Raw genomic sequence first — 19,158 nt, 5'->3', positions numbered from 1 at the left:
TTTATGTTTTTATTGCACATCATATAAAATGAACTGCACTGTACTTGAAACAGACGAGACATTCACAAGGACGTAGAGACCAAACTTTTCTTCTTTTTTGGCCCTCACCTGTGTTCCACAGCTACCACACGTACTGGCAAAACCAGGTAACAAAGAACTGTTTATTTGGGGGCTCACACGCTGTGCTGGCCTTCGGGACTGTTCAGTTTGGAGACTGCTGGTGACAATGACAGGTGTCTGGGCAGGATAGCACCTGGAGCACCTGGAGCCTGTGGACAGTCGATCTGCTGGTGGAGGCCCAAGGACTGAGAAGGAAGACGGCAGGGGCAGGCTCAACCTGCCGCCTGTCTCAGGACACGGACACCTGTAACTGGTGGACAGAGGGGAAGACACGCCCGACTCAGGCCTCACCCTGGTAGCTGGCAGTTGCCCATCACCCCTCCTGACACACATGGAGACAAACAGTGGGCACCAATGGGGGCGGCTGGGCCCTAAATCCAGCAGACCACTCTGAGGATATTCCAGGATATTGAAAGCAGGCTGTTCCAGAGCAGTCACTCATAGAGGGAGAGTGTGGTCAGAAGACCCGGAAGCACCGTGGGGGCCTGGCCTGTGGATGGACAGGGGCCGTAGGCCCTCACAGGCTGCTGACGGCCGGGGCTGGGGAGGGAGGGGCGGGCCTGCGGGCTCTGCCCCTCTTCTTGCCCGCGGGCTGCCGTCTCTTGCCGCGGGCTGCAAGCTTCTCCTTGCGGGTGGCGGCCGTGGTGAAGGTGATGCACTGAGTGTCCAGGAAGTCCAGCAGCTTCCCCGAGGCCACGTGGATGCCCTGCTGCTTCAGCTCAGCCTGCAGCTGCGCCAGCTCGAGGGGCTGGTATAGCAGGACCTTGCGGTAGAGGGCCGGCTGGGAGCGGATATAACGCTGCACAGCCTCCTCTGTGGCCGCTGCCCGGACAGCTGCCTGAGAGGCGCTGATCGCCTCCTCGCCCGCCTCTTCTCCCACAGACTCCAAGGCTGCTCCAAACTCACAGGATGAGCTGAAAAGCACCAGACAGTAACACCTTGCAACACCCCTTCTTTCCACCTCCACCCCACGACCAGGAGCCTCTCTGCGGGCAGGAGTGTGTGTGCCTGCATCCCCTGCGAGCCTGGCATGTGGCAGGGACGACCCTGGGGCGGCAGGAAGCCCCAGGCTATGTCCTTGGCACTGTAACTGCTGGCCTGAGCGGGACCACACCCTCAGCCCGGATCTCATGCCGAGGGCAGCCGCACTAGGCTGGCCCCACCTGTGGGCGAGCGTGTGGGAGCCCCAGAGGTCTGCCTGGGAGGCCCAGGGGGTTGACCTTTAACCCCACCGCAGTCTCCTGTCGTCCAAAGCCAGAAGGCCACTGGGATTTCTGAGTGTCGGCCGTCAAGCCTCGCTTATGCCAGCTCTCAAGGCTCAGGGTCAGAGGGCTTACGAACACTGGCTGTGTTCTCACGCGGTTACCTCTGTGAGCTGCAGCAGCTGTCCCCGCTGTCCACAGAGGTGGCCGTGGACTCCTGCGAGGCCGGGAGCTGGGCGTCCCCACCAGGGTCCAAAGGCTCCTCCTTGGCTGGTGACATGCTCAGGGCAGAGATGCTGCCACCAGGCTGCTGCTTGTGATGTTGGGGGCCCTTGGTCTTGGCAGGTCCCTTTGACCTCTGGGGAACACGGCCAGGAGGAGCCTCCAGCTGGGTGTGGCCAGCTGCCCTTGAAGCCTTAGAGGTCTGGGTGGTGTAGGTCTGGCTGCAGGGAGCCTCCAAGGGCAGCTGTGAGGACTGGCCCTCGTCCTCGGAGTCTGACTCCAGAGTCTGGTGAGTGTACTGGAATATCTCCTTCAGTTTCAGGACCATCTGGCGTTTGGGCAGAGGGCGGACCCCAAACCTGAATGGGGAAACAAGTGCACTTCAGAAAGAGCAAACAGTTAACAACAAATTAAACTGGTGGCTTTGTGTACTTGAATCTTAAATGCCTGACTCATAAGCATTCAGAGCTCAGTATCCATCCTGAATACCCACAGAGCAGACTCAGGAATATTCCAGAAGGACCACACTCTGAGTTGTGAGTGGTAGGGTAGCAAGGACCTCCCTGGGGCCCAGGGTGAACAGTGGAATTCACTGGAATGTGATAATTGTGATGTTCTTTTAAAAAACCGGGTCCCCATCCTCAGACCGTTAAGGCAAGAGTCCCATTCCCACCCACGTGGCACGTGGAGGCCTGTCCCCAGTGGGTGACCTGGAGGAGCATGTTTCTCAGCCCTGAGTCACATGGGGAACAGTAGGTGAAGAGCCAGGAGTCAAGCACAGTCCCCACCAACCAGAGGCTCCTGCCACTAGAGCCCAGAGCGGACCCCCACAGCAGACCCTCGTTCCCCACTTAGCTGAGCCTGGACACACACTGGGGGGAGGGTCTGCTCGGAACAAGCTTTCCAGAAGGACACCGACCTGTCCAGCTCTTTCTTCAGCACTGGAGTCTCCATGATAGAGTACCTTGGCATTGGGGTTATGGGCACTTTTGGGGGCAAGTTCTTCTTCCGATCAGCACCTTCTGGACAGAACAAAAGAAACACGTTTCAGTAGGAGGGCCTCTTCTGACTCTAGAAGTGTCACCCACTTTGCTCGAGCTGCCCTCGCTCTGGGAGAGTGGTGATGTCCACCCTTCCCCACTTGACTCTGGCATCCTGTCTTTCCATCAAGAAGCATCACATGGCACCCAGGGAAGGCCAGGGCTCCGCGGTGCTGACGCTGCTAGGGGCTCAAAGGCGGGTAAGTGGGGGCCAGGGGTTGGGCTGAAGGGGCAGTGGGGTGACTGCTTATGGGGACAGGATTTATTTTCAGGTGATCCTGGAAATCGGACAGTTGTAGAATATTGTATTAAAAGTACTGAATTGTACATTTGAAAGGGTGAATTTTATGGTATGCAAATAACATCTTAGTAATGCTGTGTTGTTTTTTTTAAATCAATATTTAAAAGACAACTTAGGGACAATTTAGGTACATCTGGACTTCGGTTCTTATCCTTTTTATGAGCATGGAGCCCTTTGAGACACCAATGAAAACAACAGGCTCTGTCTCCTGAAAAATGCACAAGGTTCTTTATATAACTTCAGAGAGTCTGTCACCCCCGTGAATCTCCCCTCAGATTCTAACACACCCTGGTCTCAAGTCTCCCGAAGTGGTTCTCACACGCCACCTGGGCACCTGTTAGAAATACAAATTCTTGGTCACAGCCCAGATCTCCTGAAGCAGCAGCTCCGGGGCGGAACCTGGCCTAGTCTTGAGATGAAAGTCACGTAGCTTTTCACATGAACCTTTCAGCAGCACTCAGACCGTTCACAGTGTTGTGCAGTCCCCATCTCTTTCTTGTTCTAAAACATTTCATTCCCCAGAGCAAGCTCCATGCCGGTCTGTCCCCTTTCTCCGCCCCCACTGCCCCTGGCGATCACTCATCTACTTTCGGTCTCTGTGGACCTGTCCATCGGGGCAGTTCATGTAAGTGGAGTCATACGGCGTGGCCTTTTGTGTCTGGCTTCTCTCCCTGAGCACCGTGTTTTCACGGTTCGTCCATGTTGTAGCCTGTGTCAGAGCTCTGTATGGCTGAGGAAGACTCCACTGTCGGGATGGACCGCCTTTTATTCACTTATCAGCTCATGGACACTTGCACTGTTCCTACTCTTTGGCTGTTGTGAATAGTGCTGCTGTGAACATGAGTGTGCAGGATGTGTTTGAGTCCCGATCTCAAGTCTTTGAACGTTGGAGTGCAGTGACCTGGTGCTTATGGCAACTGTTTGACTATTTGAGGAGCCACATGTGTCTGCTCTTAAGATAAACCTGAGAGGCTTGTCACAGTCTCCCTGAAGAGCTGGTGAGGTCTTCTGGAGTGGGGCCACAGACAGGGGTGAGCGCAGGTGCCCAGGTGAGCGCAGGATCCAGGCAGCTTTAGGACTCCCCCACTTACTAGCTTAACAAGTGTGTGTTTTGACAGCAGGCCTTTCCTCCCTAACCATGGAGGTCAGGCAGGCAAGGGGAGGGCTGGCCGCCCCTCGCTGTCATTATGACTCTTCATGCCCCTTAGTGTTGAAACAGAGACAAACACCCTCCTAATACTCACGTGGTGTCTGTAACTTGTGTGTCCTCTGGGCTCCATCTGTGCGTGGCGTCTGGGGCAGAGGAGGAGCCTCTGAGGACCTCTGATCTTCTTCGTTCCAGTCATCCCACAGAGCTGAGTTCAGAAAGCTCTGCCGGTGGCTCCTAGGGGAGCCGGCCCCAGAGGACTTCTCTTGAGACTTCCTCCGGCCAGTGTAGCTCCCTCGGATGGGGGTGGTGCCCAGCAGTGCCGGGGAGCGGCAGTCCCTGCTGTCTGGGGCGCCCTCTGCCCTGCTGCTGGGGCTGCTGGTGCTCAAGGGGCCTGTCCGCTCGAGGTTCAGGTGGTCAATGGGGATCGGTGAGAGGGGCTCCATGTGCCAGCACCAGTCCTCGGCTGGAATCGGGGGGTCGCCGTCCAGCAGGGGGCTGCTACTCGCCTGTTGGGAGGCTGCCTCCTGCTCGTCCTCACTGTCCTCCACCTCCACCACTTCACTCACGGGAGCCTGAGCCACCGGGCTCCGGGCAGGAGGCAGGCACCTCGGGAGCTGCCCAGGGAGGTTGGCGAGGCCTCCTAAGATGGGCCGGGGAGCCAGAGGAGAAGCACATGGGCGGCATCTGCGGCGGGGGCTGGATGGGCTGCTGCAGGCCTGCCTTCTCCCGTCAGAGCCTCCAGGAGCGGCGGGGCCCAGGTGTGGGGACGACGTCTGGGGTACAATGACGGAAAACTTACTCGTGGCTTCGGGTTCGTCCCTGTTCTCTAACAGGGCCCTGGGCTTGGGCGTGGCCAGCGGGTCTGCTGGTGGCCTGGCCCCGAGGCCTGTGATCTGGGTCTGTGAGGAGCAGTCGCAGCTCCTGCTGGCCAGCGGGGTGGCGGGCACGAGCCACGAGGTGTCTGTGGTGCTGTCGTCAGTGCTGGCCCCCAGCCGCCCCTCCACTTCCTGCGGCAGCCGGGCCCGGCTTCCTGGTGGGCTTTGGGGAGGCTCCTGCTCCGCGTCGAGGTCGATGATGGAAAACAGTTCAGAGGACTTGGCACTGACTTCCAGAACTTTCTTGTCTTCTAAGGGACTGTTCAGAAATGACTTTGCTTTGGTTTGCTCCAGCTCCAGCTCTTCATCTGAATCCAGTAACAGGATCACCTCGTCTTCTCTGTTCACACTGCAGGAAGAGGTCTCAGGCCTGGAGCTCCGGCGGTCAGGTCCTGACCGGGTTAGATCCATGGGTGGAGATTTTTCTGAGAAGATCAGGACCCCTTTACCTCTGCGTTCCAGTGTGGAACTACATTCCTTGTCTTTCTGGCCTGGGTCCTCACACGATAAGGGAAGGCGCCTGGCTCTCTTTGGCTTCGGTGATGAGTTCTGGGAGGCCATGCTGGAAGCTGTGCCCTGTAACTGGGGTATCGGTGGGGACAGGTCACTGGGGCAACGAGGGTGGGGACGTGTCTGGCGAGGACTCCGGCCTTGATGGGGCTGCGGTGGGAAGAAGCGTGAGCGTGAGGGGGGTGCCTGCTGGTAGACAGGGGGATGGAAGCCCTCTACCTCCCTTTCTTGGATGGTCCTGTTTCCTTCTTCCCAATCGCTCGTCACCCGGGAGAGTTCAGGGTATCCAGCTTGAGGTGACGAAAAAGGCTGTTGAATGTTATCATCATCAGCTGAGCACAGAGGGGCGCTTTCCTGCCTCTCTGCCCAGCCCTGGGTGGGGCTGGAGGAGCAGGGACGAGCCAGTGCTCCCTCTGGGGCCTCTGCTTTCTCTCCCCCGTTCAAAGCCCGGTTGCTGGGGGGCAGGAGTGTGGACTGTCTCGTGTTTCCCCATTTGGCCGGGGTCTCATCTCTTCCTTGCCCGGATGATTCCACCTGCTCTGCATTTTCTGGCTGTTCTTTATCCTGTTCACTTGTGAGGATTTCCCCCAAAACTGGACCGTCTTCCCCGAGCAGGTCGGCTTCTCCCTCTGGCTCTGGAGCTTTCTCCCCCTGGAGCAGCTTTCGCTGAGTAGCCGCGAATTCATAAATTTCTTCCATCTCCTCCTCGTTGACCTTTTCTCTGTCTTCTTCGTGGCCCTCAGGCATCAGCAGGTCCTTTGCTCCCTCCCCCTCACCCAGCCACACAAAGTGCAGGAGCTCTCGGAAAGTCTCCACTCTGCCGTCAGCGTTGTCTTCCTGCTCCTTTCCCTGTCCACCTTCTGCATCCATCACAAAGGGCACTTGTTCGCACAGGTCAACAAGCTCACTCACCCCAAACCTGCAACAGGAAAGCCATGCGTCACCACCCCCTGCGCAGAGGCAGCGCCCTGGCTCAGGAGGCTTGGGGCAGGAGTCCTCCCGGGCGGGACGGCCATGACTCTCCCTGGCCCTTCCCCACTCCCCTGCAGAGACAGTGCCCACGTCCATGCCCAGCAATGCCCCAGGCCACTCAGCTCTAGAAACAGCGTTTGGGGAGGGCCCGCTAGCCCCGCTGTGCAGCCTGAGCGTGGGCTGAGAGGGGACCGCGGGGCTGGGTGGTTCTATGACCGGACCCAAAGCACCGGGACACACACACGGGGACGCCCAGGCCAGTTCGGGTTAGCCCGGACACGTGCGCCGGCCTGCCTGGTGCTCTGCCATCTCATCGGCACCTCGGAGACGCCGGGGGCCAAGCCCGCCCCTCCCCAGGTTCCAGCCCAGAGGTGGAAGCAGGACACGGGGGTGGAGAGACCAGGCAGCTGCAGTGTCAGGGGCGTTAGAGCAAGCATCCTGCTGACGTCAGCCTTCTGGGACTTGGAGGGGTGGCCGTTGGGCAGCTCTGGTGGTGGAACCACCGAGGGTGGCAGGGCTGGGGGTGGGGGCTGAGACCACCCCCTCGTTACTCCCAGAGAGTGAAAGCCACTGGGCTCCCCTCCAAGTGTTCCCTGCGGCCAGAATCTTGGTCAGTACACCCTGTTCAAGGTCACCACTGGCCATAAACTTGGGATTAAAAGGTACAGGAAGGACTCAGCCCTGATCTCTCATGGGCCATCAACCAGATAATCCCTGTCGGTTACTGTCAAAAAACGAGAAGTAAGTGGAAAGAATAGCCCGGACCTCTGGGCCAGAGAGCGCAGGTCAGCGGCCAGCTGGGGAGTCAGGACGGTGTCGGCAGCATAGAGGTAATGCAGGAACGCCTGGGCGGCCTCGGCGCTGACGTCACGCAGCAGCACGCGCTGGCGCCTCAGGTCACCATCCTCTTCGGCCAGGAAGGCTTCACTGTTTATCTGAGGGACAGATGCACATGGAAGAGTTACTGATGGGACAGCCGTGACCCGGGGCAAAACAGGCCTCAGGAGGTCTGGGCGCCTCGGATCTCGGCCTAGGATGGGCATTAGCCAGAGTCGCTCCATTTAGCTGACCAGGAATTCTGCAGGTTAGGGCACAAAACTTGTCTGTTTCCAAAGTCAAGTCAGCGATAGAGGCTTAAGGAGCCAGTTAGTCCTCTGTTGACAAACCTATCAAAGGCACTAGAACTCTCTGACGAGACTGACAGCAGTTTCCGGGATTCTGTGACACCATGTTCAAGTCCATGACACGTTCAAGTCAAGACGTGACAACACAGAAATGTCATAGCAGCTCAGCCTTAAAGAGGTCAGTTAGGGACTTCCCTGGTGATCCAGTGGTTAGGACTTCACACTCTCACTGCCAAGGGCGAGGGTTCAATCCCTGGTTGGGGAATTTAAGACTCTTCAAGCCACACGGCATGGCAGAAAAAAACAGAAGGTGATTATAAGACTTTCCTGATCTGTAAACAGAGGAAAAGGAAACAGTTCTGGGGAAAACAGGATTTTTATTCAACGGAACAAGGAATCTGATGTTTCCCAACCCTGAGCTTATCTCCTCATAGCACTTCTTGACTCAGACCTGTCTTCTCCAGGGAAGCGCAACCTTGATGGCATCAGAGGAAGAACAGGTCAGAGGCAGTGGGTGGAGAGTGGGGGTGTGGGGAGGAAAGGGGCAGAAGACAGAGGGAGAGGCTGGGGACAGAGGGGAGGGTGGGGGGGAAGAGGGGTGAGAGGGAGGGGAGGGAGGAGGGAAAAGAGCAAAGGGGGAGCAGGCCGCCTGGCCACGCACTTACATGCTGCATGAGAAGTGGGCATCGGGCGTAGAGCACAAACTTGTGGGCATAGAGCACCTCCCCACTGTCTATCTGAAACTGGATGTCACTCAGGTGAGGGTTGTTGACCATGGCACTGAAGTCGGCCACCAGCAAACCGAGGGCGAGCTGAAAGGAGAGGGGGAGAGTGGCCACTCCCACCTGTGGGCCCCCGAACCGTGCAGGTGCCCAACAAACGGGGCGCAGGCAGCCAGTCAGGGCCTCCTGCCTCACAAGGTCCAACGTCGGGCTCCACCCTGAAGTTACCTTCAGGCCCTCAGAGACAGGGAAGAGCAAGACCCAGTCCTTTCTCAAGTTCTCTGTCACACCCAATTCCCTGGCCTAGAAAGGAGACCCGTCTCCATGGAGACGGAGGCCCGGCGTGGAGAGGCATGGGTGACGGCCTCACCAGGACGCGGTGGCAGCGTCAGCAGCTGCTAGGTCTCCGTGAGGAAGCCACCAGCCCAGCCGGATGTGACAGGTGGGACCTGAGCCCAAGCAGTTGTGGGGCCGGCTGGGAGGAGTCCATGTCCCTTCTCTGACATCCCAGGGAGAACTTGGTGACAAGCGCTTGGCTGATACCAATGTGCTCACAGGATGACACCTTCTCTAAGGAAAACCCAGTTTCTAACCCAGAAAATCACCAGTACAGAACATGAACTGTTAGCTGGAGGCCTCCAGGACTTTCACGAGTCAGTTGGTCAGTCCCGTTGGCTGGATGAAGCACCCTCACAGAGCAAGGGTGCTCCCTGGGCCCCAGGACAGAGTAGGCTCCTGGGGCCGGGCTACTGAGGTGCCCCTGGGGTTCAACAACGGAAGGGACAGAACCTGGCTCAGCTCAGAGGCTGTCAAGGGGCACCCGTGGGCTCTGCAGGGGCCTGGAGGCTGGCTGGGAGCCGGCCGCACTGAACATACAACAAGCATTGCAGCCATGACCACGGAGCTGCGAGCAGGACCAGACATGCTCACCGAAGCCTGGCCGCCCTCCTCCGGGTACTTCTCCTTGGCTGGCAGGACAAACCCAGTCAGTGGAAGGCCACCGAGTGACAAGTCCATCCCTGAAAGGATTTGCAGGTTAAAATCATCAACCACCTGGGAAAGAGCATCATCCAGCTGACCCGAGGACGTCGTCATGGGAGGCGAACTGCCCAGAGGCCACCTGCACCGCCACCCCTGCCCAAGAGTTGTACTCGGGAGAGAAAGCCAAAATCAACCCTCACAACCACTTGCTCTGGTGAAGGCTCTGTCCTCAGTCAAAACTGGAGGAAAACTGACGGACTCGCCTGAGTCACATTCACCTTTGAGGAGAAAGGAAAGCACCCAGAGAGACCACCTCCTCCCGCCAGACAGGGTGAACCAGGCCTATGGACCCAAGCGGCCATCGCAGCCCTGGGACCGGGCAGGGAGGCCCTGAGGGTCGGGGTCTCACCTGCAGCCCCTCCTGAGCCGGCCAGGTCCCTGCTGCACGGGCTGGCGGGCAACCCCTCTCCCGCCAGCTCCAGCAGATCCTGCAGCGCTTGGCGCTCCCTCTGGCTGGCAGAGGGTGCTGGGCTCCGGAGGCTGTGGCCCACGGGGTGGGTGCGGGGGGCAGAAGGGGGTGTTCCCACACTCAGTTCTGGCGGCTTGAGTGGCTGTGGCAGCCGCGTGGGCTCCTGTGTGAGACCCTGAAAGAAGTAGGTGAGCCAGAGTGAGCATGTGGCCTCCACCACCTTGAGGGTCCTTGGGGAGCGAGCCCCAGCCAGAGCCACTTGGGAAGCTTGTAGCCGTTATCCCTGTCAGCAGGCACCTGTCTTGGCAGGGGCCACGCCTGGGGCCTTCGCATCCACAAAAGGGGCCCCCGCCCTCCTAGTGGCATCTAAATTGCTTCAAGCAGGTGAGTGCCGATTCCACACCTGTACACAGGCCTGTCTTGTTCCTGGGTCCCATCATAGGCAGATTATACCAGTCCAGGGTTGGACCTGGGACCCTGCATTCTGAACTCTCCAGAATCTTAACACATTTGGAAACCTGTGGGCCTCCCTGTTCCTACTGTGTGAACCGTCTGGTTGTTGCAAAGACAACACAATAGACTCCACACCACGGTCCTCGGTTTCCTCCCCTCCACGCTTGGTGCCGCAGCCGGAGCCTCCACCCTCTCCCCCTGAGCCCACCTGCCCCACTGGAAGGGAGCACACCTTGGCGGGCCACTGCGGCACCAGGGGAGGCACCAGGCTGGCCGTGTAGAAGGACTCCAGGGCCCCAGCCCCGGTCAGGGCACTGGCCTCCCACAGCAGGTTCTGCGCCCCCCCGGGCGGTCGCAGGGCCCAGCTGCCCCTGGCCAGCTCTTCCTCTAGAATCTTGCTGGTGGGGAGCGGCGGCGTGCTGGACGGCTCCACCTCCTCCGACAGGAGCTGGGCCACGCGGTCCTCTATTTGCCGGCCCGTGGTCTCTGCGTCCTGGACTAACAGCTGTGGTGGGGTCGTGGGGGCTTTCTTCTTGCGGGTCTTCTTCTCTGGAGAAAAAACAGAAGCAGCATAGAGTCCTCCTCCCACTGGGGACCCCAGGGGAAGCTTCGGCAGCTGCCTGCAGCCAGGCTTCTCAGCACCCCACTCAGCTGCCGCACCTGCTCCTAGCCTTGTCCTCTCTGCAAAAGTGTTCCCCAGCCTGAGCGCTGCCGGCACCGCCTTCTGCTCCGTCTCCGAGCGGGACAGAGCTGTGGCCACCAGCAGGTCCTCGGAGGGCTCCTCGGGCTCAGTGACCTTCCGCCTCTTCCGAGGCTCCTTCTTGGTGGTGGCTCCCTTCCGCTTCAGACAGCCAGCTCCATCGCTGAGGCTTAAATGGCAGCCAGACCGAAAGGTGAGTGAGGCTAGAGGGGTGAGCAGTTCCTGCTCTGAGGGTCCCCACTCATCCCGGGAGGGCTGGACCCCTTCTCCTCTGTGGGGGGGAGTGAGAGGAAAGGGGTAAACATGGATTCAACATACAGAAGAATCAGCACTTTGTGTGCTCAAACTGTTAGGGACAGGAGGATCTCACGAAGGACTCGTGGAAACCAGTCCATGCCAGCTGGTCGGTTCAAGAGCCTCTGAGGACGGAGCGCTGTCCCCTCCCGGTCCCTGTGGAGACTGTGCCCAGTTTCCTTCTGAACTGTTTCATCTCCAGAATCAGCGCTCTGTTGTCCTCCACCACTACAAAAGGCCTTTTTCTTTTTTTAAAAAAAATCAACATACTTTGATCTCTCTTCCTCTTCCTTTGACTTACCTGGGTGCTGGAGTGCCCGAGGCGCCCACGGGCTGAGCCCCCTGCAGGCGCACAGCCTGGAGCAGGAGCTGCGGGCCGACCTCCATCTTCACCGCACACTGTTTCAGGTGACTGATTCTGCTCTTCAGGGTGAGGAATGGCTTGCCGCAGATGGGGCACTCAGGGATCAGAGGCGTGGGGAAACTCAGCGCCTTTTCAGCCTCATCCAAGCACCTGGAAGAAGACGGCAAAGGTGGGATCACCCTTCCCTGGCCACGTGATTGCAGACAGGGCTCAGGTCAGCATGGTCGTGCTGTGGGCCAAGGCTTGCTGCCCCCACAAGCTGGTCCCTCCCCACAGCCTGCAGTCAGCCTCCAGACACTGCATTTAGGTTTCTGTGAGCAAAGGTGCCTGAGGAAAGCAAGGATATATTAAACACAGAGTCACTAGAATCAGCATATGACCCAGCAACCGAAAATAGATACTCAAGCAAATACATGAAAAGTGTGTTCACAGTAGCTCTATTCACAGAACCCAAAAGGTGGAGACAGATGTCCATCAGTGGATGAATGGATGAACAAGATGTGGTCCATCCACACAGTAGAATATCATCAAACCATAAAAAGGAGGGAAGCACGGAGACAGCGCAGCGTGGATGGCAAGTGAAAGAAGCCAGACACGAAAGGCCGCAGGCTGTGAGTCCACTTATGTCTGGAACAGGCAAGTCTCCAGAGACAGAAGGCAGGTGAGTGGCTGCCAGGGGCTGAGGAACAGAGGGAGATGGGGCGCCTGCTTCATGGGTCTGGGGCTAACCGTGGTGACGGCTGCACAACTCTGAATGTGCTAAGTAAACCCGATTGCACTGTTCACTTTAAATGCCTGAATTGTATGCTACACAAATTCTCTCTCAAGCTGTTTAAAAAAAAAAAAGCAAGGCTGGACCAACCCTGATACTGAAGTACTAATCTCAAGACCCCCCCTGGAGCCCTGGAGATTCCACAGGAGCCTTGAAGCTGGTCACACCTATGGGCGAGGTGAGCACAGACAGGTGACGGCGGAGCTGCTCCTACCGGTTCACGTGCTGCTGCCTCCGTGTCACATTCATGGCTGAGAGGTTCTTCTGACAGATCTGGCAAAAGAATAACCCCGTCTCCTCCAGGCTGTCGTCGGGTGTGGATGCCTGTTCCTGCCCAAGCTCCTGCTGGAGGGCCAAGGCCACTGCAGTGTCGCTTTCTGTGGTGGGGACAGGGCGCCCATACCCTGCGGAGACACAAGGACCCATGAGGACCAGCTCGTCCTTGGACCTCGCGGAGCAAGGACACTGGGTGGGGCGTGAGGAGCCCAGACCCAGCCCGGGGAGACCGGACACCAAGCAGGGTACTCCCTAAACTTTTAACAGGTGCAAGGACCCCCAGGAAGCTCGTTAAAGTGCAGGTCAGGAGGCTGGCACTCTGGGGGGCTAGGTGGAGCCTGAGACTCTGCATTTTGGCCAACTTCCAGGTGAGGCCGCTGTGGCTGGTCCAGGACCACTCTCTGAGCATCAGAGCCCTGAAGAACTTGCCTTTTGTTTCCCATTTCTGCTAAAGTGGCAACCCTGGGCATCCCAGGATTGTAAGGCTCCTACTCCAATGAATCCTAGCTTTCCTCTTTAAAGCTCAACCTCTCCTACGGCTCTGACTTTTTCTTGCCCTTCCAGGTCAGAGTCGAATGCTGCTCTTGGTTTTTCTTGGCATCAGACCAGAGGATGGACTGATTCTAATCTTGGGATGGTGCCCAAGGCAGCCGTGCCCACTGTTGTGGCCCTGTTATACCTGATGTTGCTGGAGCAGGCCCTTGGCACCCACACGGGATGTGCCCTGAGAACAGAGCCAGAAAAGCACCATACTTCATTTTGGTCCAGTACTTTTTTAAACAAAGCAATGGTTTATCTCTCCTGATGATTACTGGCTATGATGTGAAGACTGATGGAAACAACTCAGTCACATGCAGGGCAGGGGCTGGGCTCATGCACTGGCTGAGTGACCCCTCTGCACCCCTTGGTGCCCTGTGGACCAAGGACTGATGCCACATCACTGCGTCACCTGCGTGGGCCTTTGGGGTGGCCCAAGAAGGCTCAGTAGTCCTGAGGTGAAACCTGCAAGTAAATACTGGGAAACTACAGATTTACTGGCTGTAGCTCTGTCAATACTTTCTTCCTATTTCTTTTCCTTTTGTGTATTTTCACCAGGGATGAGGATTCCTGCTGTTTAGGGGATAAAGCACCACGGACAGTACGAGCCTCCTGGGGTGGTACAACATGCAGCATATGGCACTTCCCTGCAGGAAGGGGTTACATGACATGAGGCAGAAACCAGCAAATCCAGAAAGTGGGGAGTTTTAAAAGACAATTGTCCTGGATTTTTTAAGAAGTCAGTATCACAAAAAACAAGGACAAGATAAGAGACTGTTATAGAGTCTAGACCAGAGAGACTACTGAGCCACGGCTATAAGCAGCGTGTGACGAATCCCTGTTCAGGAAGAGTTCGCTACAGAAGCGGTCCTTGGGGCAGCCGGGGAAATCTGAATGTGCACTGGACAGCAGGCAGTGTTCTGGAATCACGTGTGTTTATGGAATTGTGGTTATGTAGGAGAGTCTAGGCGTGAAGCATCATGATGTCTGTGACTTGCTTTCTGACAGTACGGAAGTAGTGTCCATTTATAGAGACAAAAGAGGTGTGGCAGAATGTCCACTGTTTGTTAAATCTAGGTTGAGGGCATAGAGATTTCATTGTAATATATTTTTCTGACTCTTTTGAATGAGAAAATTTTTCTAATAAGTCAAAATGAAAAAAGAGGAAGTGGTACCTTCTCAAAGAAGCTAAGTGAGAAATGACCCAGGGGACCCTCTTTTCTCTGGCCAGAGTGGCAAAGGCAGAGCATGGGGCAGAAGGCCCACCCCTGGCTGAGAAGGCAGGCTCCTTCCTGACCCCTTTCCCCCAACATCATCCCTGTTGGGAAGACAGCGCTTCCTTCATACCGTTCGCCGCCATCACATCTTGAGGGCCCTTCGGGACATTTTCTTCAGGTGCAGCCTCGAGCGAGCAGCCTTCGGAAGCATGTTTTAAGCGCTCGGGGTCTGCTCTCTTGAACTGCTGCATTCGCTGGAGCACCAGCTCTGCTGCCCTGGGTTTGGAGGGACTTGGCACCGTTGCAGTCAGACAGGAGGGAGGTGGCTGCAAGAGGCTGTCCACGGTGGCCTCTGGCAAGGAGGAGAACATTCACATGCGTCAGTTCTAGCAGGAGAAACCGAAGGTTCTTCTAGTTCCAAAGACCTCAGATTTCAAAGGGGTCCTTTACTGACTACATTAGGTGTAACTCTAAAGTACTGATTGTTTTTTGGTAGCCTCACTGTTTGCGGTGATAAAAATACCCCTGCCATATGTATCTGTGATGGGAGGGGGCACATTTCTGAGGTGATAAACATGTTCTAAAATTAAGTGGTGGGGATGGCTGCACAACTCTGTGAATAAAGTCACTGAACCGTCCACTTGAAAGGGGTCAATTTTATAGAATGTGAATTGTATCTCTATAAAGCTGTTACTAAAGAGTTATTAATGACAAACACATATCTTTCTATGTCAGAAGTTCTCCTTTAACTTGGTGTCTGAAGATGACCTCTGGGGGGATCCATGCAGCCCCCGATGCTGCATGTCACCCTCGCAGGTGTGTTTTTGGGGGGAGCAGTGCAGTGTTCTGGGGGAAACCAAGCATAGCTTTCACTATACTCTCAAAGGCGCGTGAAAGACCAATAACATTTTGGCAACATTAATGAAGCCTTACAACAGTCTCTGTGAGCTAAGGCTTTACCACCACTGCACTGGGGAGGTCACGCTGACCACATAGGTAAAAAACATTATTTAAGATCAGGAAGTGATGGTGAGAAAAATTTAGAAACAGAATTCAGGAGTCCAAAGATCTTGTGCTGTATTATATACGCAAGGCTGGTTTTTAGTTCTGCATGAAGAATGTATGTTAAGCATGTGGTTTAATACACCAGGGCAGCAGGGTAAGCAAGTTGCTTTAAACAAATAAACAGAAAAGAATAAAAGGTGTTTGGAAGAGATAGGAAGGACAAGAAGATTCTCCTGGGACTCAAACCCACATGGCATATGCCTTCTACCTTCTCAGCAGCCTAAGCAAATTGGCTTACCCATTGCAACTTACCCACTTTGGAATGAACCCAAGAAAATGAGAGAAGTAGCATTATTTTTATGTTCATGAAAAAAAAAAAAAAAACACAAACTCACGTTAACTGCATGATGTAAACGTTGACAGGAAAATGAAAGAGCAGATGGCCCCAAATATATCATGTAGAGAATTCATACAAGGGTAATGAATTTTTTCTTAATGACTTTTGTTTAAAACAAGAATCAGCAAACTATGGTCTTGGGCAGGCTGCCTATTTTTGTAAATGAAGTTTTGCTGGAACACAGCCCATTCAATTATACATCGTCTAAGAAGTAATTTGGGACAGAGACTGTATGGCCGGCGAAGCCAAAGAAACTTACTAGCTTTCAGAAAGTTTTATGATCCTTGGTTTAAAATGGTGCAAATCACCTCTGGTGTCCTCTCTGGCAGAGGTTCTGACTGGTTACCTGTCTGGGTGCTCCATGCGCTATCCTGGAGTACAGCAGAAGTGTGTACACCTCCCTCGGTGTTTTCAGGGGGAGCTGGTTCAGTCTTTGGCCTCTTGGGTGCCCTGTGCTTTTGAGTCCGCGGGACCGGGCCGCCAGGGCAAGTTTTCCTCTCAGCGGCGCCTTGCGGAGTTTTGCTCTTAGAAGCCGTTGGTTTGGTCCTTTTTGGTTTGCTTCTTATATGGGTGCCATTGGAGGCCTTTTGTGTCTTCTTTTCCTTTGACACTTCCTTGGGACCATTCTTTTTCACCCTTTGGAAAAAGCTGGCACAGAGTTCCTGAAAGTCATCATCTGACTCATCCATCATCTGACGGGTTTGAAGGCTTTCAGGCTGGTCTTCGGAGAAGTGAGGGTCGATATGGGGGCATGCGCACAGGTGAGAGAGTGAACCCAAGTGTGAGCCTGGCCAGGCCTCATTCACACTGGAAGCTTCATTATGATTCCTCGCTGCTTCTCACTGTAGTACCTGGAGAGTTTGCACAGTTGAGCAGGATGTACTGTTCCCTCCCTCCATAATGATGTCAAATGTCTTTCTTGGACTTCCCGGTGGTCCAGTAGATAAGAATCCACCTGCAAATGCAGAGGACATGGGTTTGATTCCCAGTCTGGGAAGATCCCACGTGCTGCAGAGCAACTTGGCCCGTGGGCCACAACTACTGAGCCCACGTGCGGTGACTACTGAAGCCCGTGAGCCCAGAGCCTGTGTTCTGGAATAACAGAAGCCACCACAATGAGATGCCCATGCACCGCAATGAAGAGCAGCTCCGGCTCACTGCAACTAGAGAAAGTCCAAGAATGGTGAGGACCCAGCACAGCCAAGAAAGATAAATAAATAAATTTTTTAAAGTGTCTTTCTTCAAACTGAACCTTTGTTCAGCACACTGAAAGCTTACCTTTATTAAAGTTCACATCTGAGAGGGTCTGTTGTCCAGTAGACGCCTCCCAGAGAGAATACATGTGGCCCTGGTGCTCAGGTGATTCCCCAGGATCTCCATGGTGATAAAGCACATGTGGTCCCTTTAAGTTTTCACCTGAGAAAAACCAAAAGCATTTAAGTGTAATTAGATAGATATTGTCATTTTATGTCATTTCTCCCAGGAAGGTACAAGAGCATGTGGAGTATGGGAAAAGTCTTCAGGGTAACAATACCCCTGTCAAATACTCAGCTATAGCCTGGTTAACACAAACTAATCATCCTACAGGTTACCACAAAGCAACAGGGGAGAGGGACCTAAAGACTTGTCAAAGCATGTTTTTCCATGGGCAGAAAAATGTATGCATCTTGGAAGAGTAACCAGAGTCTGGGGAATGAATCCCATGAAGAGCGGTCACCACAGAATCAAGATGGTCCCTGAATCCAGAAAAACGATCTCTGGTCCAAGGCCTTCAGGTCTCAGAGGCTCTATGAGCAAGCAATATAAGAGAGAGAAAGAGGGAATGTGCACTTGAACTCTCAGGAAGAAATCAAAGACAGGAATACAGCAGGCTCATCCTTCATTGACAGAACCAATTTTTCCAAATCAGAAAAAGGTCACTTTTCTCTATTCTCACCCCAGCAACTCTCCTAACTCACGTGACCAGAATGCTGCCCACGTGCAAAGGCTGGGCCTTACCGGCATGATTATTTATACTGGCACAGTTTAGTGGAGTTTTGAAAATCAAAACTGAATAACCCCATGGTAGTGTTCATTTCAGATACCATAAGGCAGTTTCCACGGTCCAGGTAATCCATTAATCATCTAGTTTTCCAGAGTGGGGCAGACACACACACCTAAAATCTACTTTGCATGGCTGGCTCATTTTCATCTTCCATCTCCTTAGAGAAGCTTGTTTTCTCAGTCTTTATCTAATTGAATCCTCTCTACTCCCATTTATCTTCTATCATCACACACTGTTTTCACAGTGGCGTTTATCATGTTATAATCACATGTAATAGATTTATTGAATGCTTACTGTGCAGGCAGCCATCCCAAGTGCTTTACAAGTCTAACTAGTTTAATATTTACAACAACTCTACTAGGTAGGACCTATTGACACCCCTTCTTTACAGCAAGGAACCAAGCACAAGAATGAGAAACTGGCTCAAGTTCACACAGCCTTTCAAGAGGCAGGCTGGGATCAAATCCAGGCAGTGTGGTTCCAGGGCATTAGCTCTTATATTTTTATTCAGTAGCTTGTTTTGTGTCCCCTACTAAGCTCAAAACTTCACGAGGGCACGCACTCATTTTGTATTCTCTTTGACTGACAAGGTGCCTGACTTAACGGTAATCTGTTGAGTTTGGTACGATCGGGAGCACCAGAGAAAGTGGTGGGAGCGAAGGCTGCACAGAGAAGCAGAGATGCGTGTCTGAGTGCCTGGAACGTCAAGCCAAGCAAACTGTTGGACGTGGTAGCTGGAGCAAACTCCAGCCTCCACACGGCCCTGAGTCGCGACATCTCTGCCGGTATTAGTCTAAAACAGTGTATCTACCATAGGCGCTCTATCGGTATTTGCTAAGGAGTAACGGATCCGAACGAGACGGCAACTCCCAGAGGCCCGGGGACTCTGCCTACCCAGCTTGGTACCTACCGCGGCAGGGCTCACTGCAGACGTGGAAAGAATGAATGGGCAGGTGAGGGGCGGACCCCCCGCCTCCCCTAACCCGGTGACACACGGGTTGCCACCTGGGGAAGGGCTGCCAAGGACTTTGGTGGCTACAAAGGCAGATGGCGAATTCCGATCGCCAGTCGGACGCCCGGGCCGTGACCCATGGGTATCCGGATCCCCCCACCCATCTTACGTTCAGACAGCCCTGGCCCCCTCTACCTAAGCCCGGCTCCTGCCTCTAACCGCGGCTGGGGGCGGGCGAGAAAGGCTCTTTTCTCTCAGAAGAGCGAGAAAGGCCTGAGGCGGCAGGACCTCCTTTCCCCGGTGCAGACTCCCGGCCCCAAAGCCCGACTCCTCCTACCTCTGGCGCGGCCGCAGGACCTTCTCAACGGCGACCCAAGCCCCTGCGCATGCGCGGCGGATAATTGCGGCTGCGCGGGCGCAGAGGGATCCTGGAGGCTCGCGTCCCATCCTGCTTTGCGG

The 19,158-nt window shown here is 55.0% G+C and overlaps 1 protein-coding gene and 1 long non-coding RNA gene across 6 annotated transcripts; one reads left to right on the top strand and one right to left on the bottom strand.

The window, feature by feature from the left end:
* On the bottom strand, positions 1-19,145 carry SLX4 (SLX4 structure-specific endonuclease subunit). 5 transcript variants are annotated; one of them, XM_070362547.1, is made up of 16 exons: positions 19,037-19,145; positions 16,982-17,119; positions 16,050-16,658; positions 14,432-14,653; positions 12,486-12,675; positions 11,437-11,649; positions 10,802-11,010; positions 10,374-10,690; positions 9,629-9,863; positions 9,169-9,257; positions 8,182-8,328; positions 7,158-7,327; positions 4,130-6,339; positions 2,464-2,566; positions 1,487-1,903; positions 1-1,034 (listed from the first exon to the last, which is right to left on the bottom strand). In XM_070362547.1, exons 3-16 carry the CDS (start codon positions 16,393-16,395, stop codon positions 638-640), a joined length of 5,265 nt encoding a protein of 1,754 aa, XP_070218648.1. In that variant the 5' UTR covers positions 16,396-16,658; positions 16,982-17,119; positions 19,037-19,145; the 3' UTR covers positions 1-637. The 5 variants fall into 5 exon arrangements, with proteins under 5 accessions (XP_070218648.1, XP_070218649.1, XP_070218646.1 ...); XM_070362548.1 differs by lacking the exon at positions 19,037-19,145 and adding an exon at positions 18,895-19,025; XM_070362545.1 differs by lacking the exon at positions 19,037-19,145 and adding an exon at positions 18,658-19,021.
* Positions 11,534-12,471, top strand: LOC138985585 (uncharacterized). The gene is made up of 3 exons (XR_011462626.1): positions 11,534-11,668; positions 11,947-12,160; positions 12,328-12,471. It is a non-coding gene; the product is annotated as an uncharacterized lncRNA (long non-coding RNA).
* Positions 19,146-19,158: the final 13 nt, after the last annotated feature.

This window comes from Bos mutus, chromosome 25 (genome assembly GCF_027580195.1).
Source record: "Bos mutus isolate GX-2022 chromosome 25, NWIPB_WYAK_1.1, whole genome shotgun sequence".
Lineage (NCBI taxonomy): Eukaryota > Metazoa > Chordata > Mammalia > Artiodactyla > Bovidae > Bos > Bos mutus.
This window is presented reverse-complemented; position numbering and strand designations above follow the sequence as displayed.